The sequence below is a fragment of the Theobroma cacao genome, chromosome 3 (genome assembly GCF_053813885.1).
Source record: "Theobroma cacao isolate CCN51 chromosome 3, ASM5381388v1, whole genome shotgun sequence".
NCBI lineage: Eukaryota > Viridiplantae > Streptophyta > Magnoliopsida > Malvales > Malvaceae > Theobroma > Theobroma cacao.
The window spans coordinates 33,932,366-33,943,528 of NC_142641.1; the positions used below are offsets into that span (position 1 = coordinate 33,932,366).

At 35.1% G+C, this 11,163-nt stretch overlaps 2 protein-coding genes across 2 annotated transcripts; one reads left to right on the plus strand and one right to left on the minus strand.

The window, feature by feature from the left end:
• Window positions 1-3,106: 3,106 nt before the first annotated feature.
• Window positions 3,107-8,530, minus strand: LOC18604862 (ABC transporter B family member 25-like). Its single transcript, XM_018118501.2, has 18 exons — window positions 8,203-8,530; window positions 7,976-8,036; window positions 7,223-7,294; window positions 7,100-7,135; window positions 6,940-7,014; window positions 6,672-6,796; window positions 6,435-6,534; window positions 6,160-6,331; window positions 5,952-6,070; window positions 5,244-5,354; window positions 5,019-5,163; window positions 4,759-4,891; window positions 4,546-4,621; window positions 4,387-4,452; window positions 4,146-4,253; window positions 3,887-3,994; window positions 3,607-3,804; window positions 3,107-3,484 (listed from the first exon to the last, which is right to left on the minus strand). The coding sequence occupies exons 2-18, from the start codon at window positions 8,018-8,020 to the stop codon at window positions 3,281-3,283; spliced, it is 1,893 nt and encodes a 630-aa protein (XP_017973990.1). The 5' UTR covers window positions 8,021-8,036; window positions 8,203-8,530; the 3' UTR covers window positions 3,107-3,280.
• A 675-nt stretch (window positions 8,531-9,205) lies between these two features.
• PNM1 (Pentatricopeptide repeat (PPR) superfamily protein) lies at window positions 9,206-11,020 on the plus strand. The gene has a single exon (XM_018117617.2). It carries the CDS (start codon window positions 9,339-9,341, stop codon window positions 10,845-10,847), a length of 1,509 nt encoding a protein of 502 aa, XP_017973106.2. The 5' UTR covers window positions 9,206-9,338; the 3' UTR covers window positions 10,848-11,020.
• Window positions 11,021-11,163: the final 143 nt, after the last annotated feature.

Genomic DNA, 11,163 nt, shown 5'->3' on the forward strand with positions numbered 1-11,163 from the left:
AGAGTCAGACAGAGCAAGAGAGGAATCTGATGGGCTTTACATGGAAACTGGAAACAGGGCTTGCGAACACGTGTCATTTGATGTAGGGCCAATACTTAGTGGGCCCGTGAAAGTGGCTCAGGCGGGATTAGTAGCCACGTGGCTAAAAGAAAGAGGTGTCGATTCGGACCCACCGGAATGGGCCCATCACTTCCTTTTGGGCCTTTTCCGGTCACTTAAGTTCCATTGGCCCAGGTTTTTTTGAAAAAAAAAAAATGATCTTATCTTATCTTATATATATATTAATTAAAAGAGAACATAAGACTTAAACCAACTCTTTTTTAAAACCTTTGTCTTACCACTTAATTTGCAAATTCTTTTTTTTCTTGTGTAGGGGGAAGGATTGGTGTTGGATAGGAGTCTTTGGTCAGGGTGTTATTATACCCTTTGTACTATTTATGAAATTCTAGTTATGGTCTATTCTTATGTTCCTTAGAAATAAATAGCAATTAAGTTAAAAAAAATAATATTAAAATGTAATGAGAGGAATACGATTAATTAATTATACCAAATTCATATTTATTCATAATAACGATTAATGTTTTATATTTATAATATATTTACAAGACATAATTTTTTTTTTAAAAAAAAAAACCAAATTATCAGGTCTAGTAGAGAGGTGGCCACAAAAACTCAAAGATGGGATACTTGTAGGTGCATGTGATAAGCTCATCCTAGGTTGGTTCGGTTCCCATGTTGACATGTAAGAAAAGCCAATGGAATGGGGGTGGCCTTAGGGACTAAACAGTAATTAACTAACTGCCATGGTTTGGGGTATTTGACGTCGAAGAAAAGGTAGGAAATAGGCGGCTGAAAGTGATGGGACACTGCAAATTTGTCCATGCATTTTGATGAGACTGTGCTTGGTAAGTTGTGCCCGCCAAAAGCCTAAACAGATTCGAAAATGGGTTGTTGGTGTCAGAAAGCAAAAGATTTTTAATTTCCATGCAAGCAAAAGATTTTCAATTTCAAACATGCTTATTACTGTCTTTTTAATCCACATTGGATTGGATTGGATTGCTGGCTTGTCTCTCATTGCATGCTGAACATTCATTTAAACAAGCCGCTGCGGCTTTGGAGCGTCAGACACAGCTAAGTTCTGCCTTGGTCTGTGAACTTTACAAATATATATTTATAATAATCGATCAATCGAATACCATAAGTCTGCTTCAATCATATCTCACTCTCAAAAAAGCTCTGCCACATCATTTAACGCAACAATCCTTTTACACCAATCAATCTCAACCTTTTCATGGAAAAAACAAAATAATGATTTTATTTTCAATTTTTTAAAAAAATAATTAAAATATTACTTTATATTATTTAATTCATTTTATTAAAATTAAATCAAATTAATTTATTTTTTGAGGAAAAATAATATTATAATGATATACATAATAAAAATGAGCTAAATTTCAATATTGTATATGTGAGTTTAATAATATAGAATTTTATAAAAATTTAAAATCTTATGATAACTGGGAAGAGAGATTCATAATATAAAGATAAGATTAAATCTCTTTTCTAATCTACTCTAGGATAATATTGAGAATTTCACTTGTTAGATTAAGGAGGAACATAGATTGAAGTATACTGAATTCTAATAGTTAATTTGATTAAATATTGTTTTCCTTATCCAATAATGGATTAACAATCAAGCATGCTTTTGTATTTTAAATTCAACTATGGCTAATCTTAGACTTTTCTATAAATTAATTATATATAAAGTTTATCAATTAATGTCAAAGCAACCTTTGTTAGGATTTAAAATTCTAACAAATTATACAAGGATGATATAAATCATGATTGCAAGTTAAGGTTTTGTGTAATTTTTTAATTTGCATAATTACAATATTAAAATTCATAATTTCCTTATGTATGGTGCAATTAAATCATAAGCATGCTTAGAAATGACAACAAGTAAGGTATCATATATTTTGAGATACTTAAATCATATTACTTAATATTTACCAAGATACATGACCTTATAAATAACCTAATTTATATTTGGTACTTGTTACTTGAATTATATTCAAATTACATAAGTACTACCGGTTCAATATCCAAATTGTAATTTGATTTTACGTCTTAAATTTTAAATTCATCAAAAAATAATTTTGACGATAATTCAATTAATTTTGATTCAAATTATGAATTATTTAAAAAAAAAACTGTAGATTGTTGCCGATGAAAATTTTATGATTTACCCAAGATATTCTAATAGTTTTTTGACAAAATCTTGACGATTTTCAAACAAAATTTCCATGAATTTTTTACAGTTTTTAGAAAAAAATTTAGATGGAAAAAAATAAAATTTGATATATTTTTTTACCTTTTTTTCAACCAAATTCAATTGATTTTTCGATGAAATATTTTGTCGAAAATGCTTCAATCATTATGGACGAAATTTTGGTTTTTCAATGGGATGGCATCATTAACTTAATTTTTTTTGACCAAATATAATTCAAATTTTTGTGGTGAAGAGAGAGAGAGAGAGAGAGAATATATAGAAGCATTGTTTGAATCCATTAAGAAAGAAAAAAGAAAAAGAAAGACATGGTCAATAAATTGTTGAATATCCTCAACAATACATTCATGGTGTGAGTAAGTGAACAAAAACTAAAATAAAATAAAATAAAATTTGGTATCACTTTTAAGATCATGTTGGTGATCTAATCGTCATGGCAGTTTTATTATTACGATAATCTTATCATGGGTGATTTTAAGATTATCATGTTTGGTTAACAATTATTAATCATTTGAGATTAGAGATCAACATATTTGGTATCCAATACAATTTTATTTAAAATTATCATACTGATGATGTTAAAAATAATAATTATATATATTGTTTAAAGACATCAATTTATAAAAATTTTAATTCTTTATTTCTTGGATATAAGGTAATATTAAATGATTCAATCAACAAATATGGAAAAATAAATTTATCAATAAGTAAATTAGCTTCTTCTAAAACATTACTTACATAAAAATTTTGGAACGAATTTGAAAATCCGTTGAAATGAAAAGGAATTTTCTTTGAAAACAGAAATTATAAATAACATAAAAAAAAAGCAAAGCTTATTGTTTGATTGAGCTATAATCAAAGACTAGCTGCTATCTTTGATGCTAGCATTTGCTGTAAATACTATAAACAGCAGAAGATTATCTGAGGATACAGAAAAGAAAAAACGTAAAATGATAATTATCTGCACAGATAGACATAATTCCATAGTTCAACCTACAAGTTTGCTTTAGGTGCTTGTAATTGTCTCCTAACTAATGCAGTGTATATACCATCTTTGCCAAGAAGCTCTTCATGAGTGCCGCTTTCAACAACCTGGCCATCAGAAACAACTGCCACAGTATCTGCAGTTTGGACTGTTGATAGCCGATGGGCTATAACTAAAACTGTTCTTCCCTTCATTAGAGAATCCATGGCATCCTACACAATATGTACGAGAGGAGAACTCGTCAACTATGGACTGAGCTTAACTAATAAGATTTGTGTCCAATTAACTGAAAAATTCGATAAAATTGAAATTAATTAGTACGTGGTATTCTCACCTGCACGAGGTATTCACTTTCAGCATCTAGAGCACTTGTGGCTTCATCCAAAAGGAGAATCTTTGGATCCATGAGCAGGGCTCTTGCTATTGCTACTCTCTGTTTCTGTCCTCCTGAAAGCCGTACTCCACGCTCTCCAACATGAGTCTGATATTTGTCTGGAAATTTTGATATGAATTCATGCGCATTGGCCATTTTCTGCAATTCTCAAACATTCAAATGTCAGTGCCCCGTGGTGTACAGTGTAGAGATACTTTCTCTTGAAGATGCAGAAGCTTACTGCTGCATTTTCTATATCGTTAATGTTGGCCTTGCCTTCGCATCCATAGGCTATGTTTTCCTCTATTGAGCAGTTGAAAAGGACAGGTTCCTGGCTTACTATGCTGATCTATACATCGAAGAATGAAGTTTATCATACTTGAAACTAGATAGTTACACAATGAGTTATTAAATAAACAATGAAGTGTGATGTACTCATAAAAGTGAACAAACAAAATTTCTTTTTAATTTTCTCCACATGTGATCAAAATCAAGATTACCTTTCTGTGAAGATGTTCATGTGAAATTTCTACCAAAGGAACCCCATTGAGTAGAATCTTTCCTTTCATTGGGTCATAAAACCTTTCAATCAAGTTTGCTATTGTGCTCTGCAGCAGACAAAGTGAACAGATGGTAAATATGCTGACCTACCCTTCAAACAAAAATCTTTTGCAAGAATGGGTTTTGAAATAAGCTGGAAACGTTTAGAAACAGTACAAAAGCTTCAGATAGAGATATTACTTTTCCTCCACCACTAGGGCCAACAAGAGCAACTTTTGAGCCAGGCTGCAGTTTAAGCGTTATTCCCTGAAAAAACAGAATGTTTCATGTATGCTAATCACAATATCATTCATATCAGACATTATGTGCACGCTAAGACAATTATGAGTACGTGAATACCTTGAGTACCATATGGTTAGGACGGGACGGATAGGCAAACCAGACATCGTCTAACTCCACCTCTCCATCTTGATCACTGAAACAAAAGAAAGCCTTTTGTCACTTTCAGAACCTACTTCTATGTACACCATATTTTCCGGGAGTGATGCTGACGATCCACCAATGGCGTTGACATATATTCATGGACAGAATTATAAGAAATAATGAACTAACCCCAATGGACACTTATTTCCTGATTTTGGCATTGATGAGGAACGATCCAGAAGCTGAAAAACACGCCTGCTGGCTCCTGCAGCTTTCATTGCAACTGTGTATAACCCTGAGAGTCCAGATACAGAAGATCCCACTGCAAGTGCAAATAGCTGAAAGGCATTAATGGAAGTAAAAAATTGGGACAGCAGATGGCCAAACTTGATGAAATATATATCCCACACATCACTTGATATACATCTTTAGGCAACAATGAAGCTTACCTGTAAGGCTATAAAGAATGAAGGACGTTAGAGCACCAGGGGTCATGGAACCTGTTATTGTCAAATTAGCTCCATAGATAACTACCACGATAACTGATAATGTTGATGCGGCATTTAGACCTCCAAAGAAGAGCCCAACCACTTTCTGTTGCAATAAATAGATAAGACTGTTTGCCACATGAGAGAGAGAGAGAGAGAGAGATCAAATGACATCAGGGAACTCACAGCTTGTTTAAGTCCAAGATTTAGTGTCTCATCAACTTTCTCAGAGTAACGTGTTATCTCATAACCTTCTTGTGCAAAAGATCTAACTGTGCGAATTGCACCAAATGATTCCTAAACAACAAGTCAAAAACTTTGTATCTGATTTTCAACAAAGGTAGCAATAAAACACATCTTACCAGATGTGATACAGGCTTCCTAGTACATCATAAAACTACAGCACAAAAGATGCTAGACCATCAAATTTCAAATAATTGATAGAATACAACTCAACTTGTGTCTGAAAGATATTATAGGTACTGAGTTCCTAGATTTATATAACAACACAAATTGTTAAAATGGTTCAACTGGTTTGGCTTCTATCAGCATCATGTTTAAGCCATTTAACTGGTTCCTTATTTGCATATCACTGCTGATATTTTTTAAGTACATCACCTGTGGATACCTTGTCAATAGAGACCTATCAGGCTGGCCAGTCATTGCAATTTTATGATCTTTTATACCTTTATACTTCAAAGAGAAATATCTATTAAGATAAATTACTTGATAACTCTAGACTCCAGGAATTCCATCAAAATGACCAACATGATTCAGTTATTAGGGTTTAAAAGGTGTCTAACACTTTTTTTAAAAAAAAAAAGTTATCTAACACAGAATTTGTGCATACCACTATTTAGTTATGCACTGAGATTTGTAAATGGCAGACAATACCTCAGAGATTGAAGCAGCTGCTGCAGCTGCAGCTTGAGTCTTGTGAGAAAGTTCACGAAGGAAGCGGCCAAATTTTTGAACAGCCACAGAAATTGCCGGCACAACAGCCAAAGCCAGCACTATAACACACCACAACTAATAATATGCAGGACCTATTTAAAATAAATAAAACTTCAAACTAGTGCTTTGGGATTAAATAAATATTTACATGTTAGCTTCCATGATGTTGCAAACATGAAACCAAGGCCAATAAATGCAGTTGACAAATTTCTTAGGGCCTCAGAAAGATTGGACGTTGCTGCATTCTTTATAATCTGAGTATCTTCAGATAGCCTGCTCAAAAGTTCCCCTGTTCGAGTAATATCATAGAAGGCTATCTCCTGCAAAATTTATCAACTGTTATAAACAATAATTCACATGAAGATATCTGTCATGTGAAACATGAGTGGTAAGAGTAAACTCACTACAGTAATAATGTTTTACCTGGTTAATAAGATGACTAAACAAGTTCTTTCTCAATCGAGCAACCACCCTTTCACTAGCAGAAGAAAATAACCATGCTCGTAGTGCTGTGCAAACTGAACTGGAATGGGGAACAAAAGCAATAAAAGATGATGAAACCCTTGAGGTGACATAAAGAGACTAATAATCTGTATTGAAAGGAATAATTTGCCTGACTTATAGGTAAAATAAAAGCATAAATGTAAAAGCTGTTCGTACCCAACTACAACAATCAGAAAAATTTCAAGTATGGTGTTCCTGACTGCAGTTAATGCTTCAGCTTTCTGTTCAGGTGTTCGGATATCTCCTGACACAATATCTATTATCTTCCCTCCAAATTTTGGCTGTAGCATGAACAATTCAAGTTCATTGAAACTAAACTCAAATGTCCAGAAATAAGATTAGTTATCTTAATTTCTCCTTTCATTTCTTTTTGTGTGTGCGTGAAGCAGAAAGGGTCAATAAGTAGCACATAAAGGATACATACAATCAATATACTTGACGTGGAAGCAATCAAGAGAGCAATTGTTGCTAATATGAGTTTCCCTGCATCAGGCTTTGCCTGTTGTATGATATAATGTCAAAACTCCATAATTTTCAGTTGACTAGCTCTACTTAACAACAAGTGCCCAAATTCAGCCACTTACAAGTGAGAATACTCTAGTAAAGCTCACATTTGCAGCCTGAAAATTTTCATGAAGTCATCACATCTTCACATTTCAGTTAATACAGTATCTAAATTTACATTATCCAAGAGAAGCCACATTTACCGGTACCGCATCCCCATGCTCAAGGTCAGTCAAGTTATCATTTTCCAAGGTCTCATTCCTCTTTCTTCTTCCCTATATAAATGAAAATAATATTAGAAAATAAAACACTGCCAAGAATAATTTTGAATATAGAGCTCCAGACCCAGCTTCTCAAGAAAATTTTCATGCAATGTAAGCATGCAGCCAATGTAAAACTATAACTTAAAAGTCTATGAGAAAAGTAGGTATGCACCAATCAAATGACCAAATAGCGATTTGAATTCGATTCTCAAGCTTTTAAAATGTATAGAAAATGGAAACTATGGCCTTGATTACAAACAAATTCACAGCCAAAGAGCAAAATTAGTGCAAGAGAAACATTGTTTCAGCCACCAAGCAAGCAAAGAGAATTTCATTGGGAATTAAATGGAGATAAAACTGAAATATTCTGCTCCATCATGATTTAATCATTTTACACTAAAACGACATGTCATTAATTGTAATTCACTACACACAAACAACAGAATGAAATCTGAAAACCATTCAAGCATAAAAGAGAATCATCATATTCAAACACATTCCAATTTATGGAAACATTTAAACTGAATGTCATCATCCAAAGCACCAATTAGAACAAAATTCTAGGCAATAAACCATGAATTAGAACATGTGCGAACAGTTTAAATCAAAGGCAAAACGTAACCCAAAAACCAAAGCAATATAGGAACTTTAAAGAACAAAAGAAACAGAACAGAAACAAGAGAACAAACTTACTCCTCGGTCCAACAGAGGAGTTCTCTCAGACCCACCGAAACGCATCCCAGAAAACCTGTCCCTGAAAGCTCAATCCTAGCAAAGATAAACGCAGCAACAATACTAATAATATCTACAACCAGGTCCCAAGGTTAAGGTTATAAAAGAGTTGCACAACGAAAAGTAACGTATGAACCGGGTGATGAAGTTCAGTTGACTGCAAAGTCTGAGACACAGATTATATTAAACTTTTGCGTTTCTTGGGGGGTTGATGATTGGCCACTCATTAAGTCAATGATTCTAGTATCTCCGGCTTCTCCTTTTTGAAGAACAGACGAGCACACAAAGACAAGGAACTCGATTGGTTACGTCATCGGGTGCGTAATGACCCTCGTAACTTTTGGTCTACTTTCAGTATAAAGCATTGTTCAGACAATTTGACAAGAGGATACACTTGGTGGCCGCTGGGTATCCAAAAACAAAAAAGAGAAGAGGGAATAGACCAGTACCGCACCATTAATGGTATTTATATAATTTTTTCTTCATATACCTTGCAAACATGGGACACAAATTTCATTTCAAGTATTGAAATCATACTACCTATATATCTATATCTAAAAGCCTACTCCCATGGAATGGGAAACTTATATGTTTCATCCAAAGGTCAGCACCCATACAATAGAGACCAAACAAATTAAGGGTGATCCCAAACATACATCCAAACTTCAGAACTCACCTTTATCTTATAGTAAAAAGGTCATATAGACAAAATAGAGTTAGGATATGGATAAAATATAGCTACTTTGAGTTGATGTTTGCGAAATGATGCATGGTACAGTGTCATTACCAAGTTTAACTTTGAATTTATATTGATTATGGATCGAGAATGAGAATTGAACATTATGACATTTAATCTCTTAAATTTTTTTTTAATTTAATAGCGATTAACTGTTTTGAATTTTTAAATAATTTGTTTATGTCAAAGTAAAAAATTTTAAAATTATGTAAATTTAATTAATAATACCCCATAAATTGATTCATGATTGGTGCTCTTGAACGCTTTGGTGGCGTGACAAGATCAACGGATGATAACAGCAAGACAAGATTTTGGGGAATGAGTACTAAGGCAAGGCGGAGTGAGTTTAATTAAGTCTGGCCATAAAGAAATCCATCTGATCAGCTTCTGGGCCCACCTTAGGTCCTCTTTTCCTCACTGGATTGGGCTACGGTAGGCCCAGATGGCTACCACTTCACGCTCTCTAGGTTTCCACATTTCCAACTCCAAAAAGTGAGGGGTTTTCCTCCGACTGCTGACGCTGAGCTCCTATTCTGCCATTCTCTTAAACCCATTTTTCTTCTTCCCATTTAATAAAAAAAAAAAAAAATGCCGCCGTTAACCTTGCTGCAACTCCGCCGGCTCCTCCACCACTGCCTTTCTTCTCCCTCTCCCTTTCAACCCCACACACTCCCCCCTCTGAAATCCCATTTCACCCCTACCCATTTCTCCAAATCAGCATTTGTACTCTCTAAACCCTTCTCAACCCAAAGCCCAGATCCGATTGCTCAGTCTCTTTCCACTGAGATCCTCAAGAACCCTGATTTAGACCCTCTCCCAATCACCCAAAGACTCCAGCTCAGCTTCTCTCATATCAAACCAACTTCTCTCTTAATCTCCCAAACCCTCAGTCTCTCCCCTGAAGCGGGCCGTACTGTTCTAGGGTTTAACGATTGGCTTCTCTCAGATCCTAATTTCAACCACACCGATGAAACGCTGTCGTTTTTCATCGACTATTTCGGTCGAAGAAAAGATTTCAAAGCTGCCCATGATCTCCTTGTCAACAACAAATCTGTTGCCGGGCCTAAAACCTTCGAGTCCTCCGTTGATAGGCTGGTCAGGGCTGGCCGGCCTGCCCAAGTTCTCGGGTTTTTCGAGGGGATGGGGAAGGATTATGGGTTCAAAAGAGATAAAGAATCTCTAAGATTGATAGTAGAGAAGTTGTGTGAAAATGGGTATGCAAGTTATGCTGAGAAGATGGTGAAAAACTCGGCGAATGAGATATTCCCGGACGAGATGATATGTGATTTATTGATCAAAGGTTGGTGTGTTGATGGGAAGCTCGAAGAAGCGAAAAGATTGGCTGGGGAAATGTATAGGGGAGGTTTTGAGATTGGTACAATGGCTTATAACGCAATGCTTGATTGTGTTTGTAAGCTTTGTAGGAAGAAAGATCCATTTCGACTTCATTCGGAAGCTGAGAAGGTTTTGCTTGATATGGATATTTATGGGGTTCCCAGAAATGTGGAGACTTTTAATGTGTTGATGAATAACTTGTGTAAGATTAGGAAAACTGAGGATGCAATGAAGTTGTTTTATAGGATGGGAGAATGGGGGTGTTATCCAGACGCAGAGAGTTATTTGATTTTGATTAGGAGTTTGTATCAGGCTGCACGAGTTGCAGAAGGCGATGAGATGATTGATAGGATGAAGTCTGCTGGGTTTGGTGATAAGCTTGGTGAGAAGGAATACTACAGTTTTCTGAAGATTTTGTGTGGGGTTGAGAGGGTTGAGCATGCTATAATTGTTTTTAAGAAGATGAAGGCAGATGGGTGTAAACCTGGGATAAAGACTTATGACTTGTTAATGGGGAAATGGTGTGGTCATAATCGGCTTGATAGAGCCAATGCACTTTATAATGAAGCGGTGGAAAATGGGGTGCCAGTTGAACCTAAGCCGTATAGGGTGGATCCTAGATATATGAAGAAAACCAAAGCTGTGAAGGAGGAGAAGAAGAGGGAGACTTTGCCTGAGAAAATGGCTAGGAAGAGGAGACGTCTTAAGCAAATTCGACTGAGTTTTGTAAAGAAGCCTAAAAGGACGATGCGCCATGTCTAAACTTGGCCTGTGCCTTACTGAAATTTTAAGTGGTATGACAATGTCGATTGGAGTTGCAGGCTCTTTTTTGAGCTTTGATAATTTATTTATGATGAGTTTTGTTGTTATAAAATTTTGTTCTCATTGTTGCTCTGCCGTTGGCACCATTAGAAATAAAAATTATGTTTGAGTAATTCCTCTTACTCGTTCGATGCTTCTTACAAAATGAGGATTGCAAGTTTAGGTCTTGATTGCGTGATGCAAAATGTAGATGAGTTTGATCCTAGGACATCATCGCCTTTTCTAATATTACCACTTACTGCAAGGTGTTATGCAG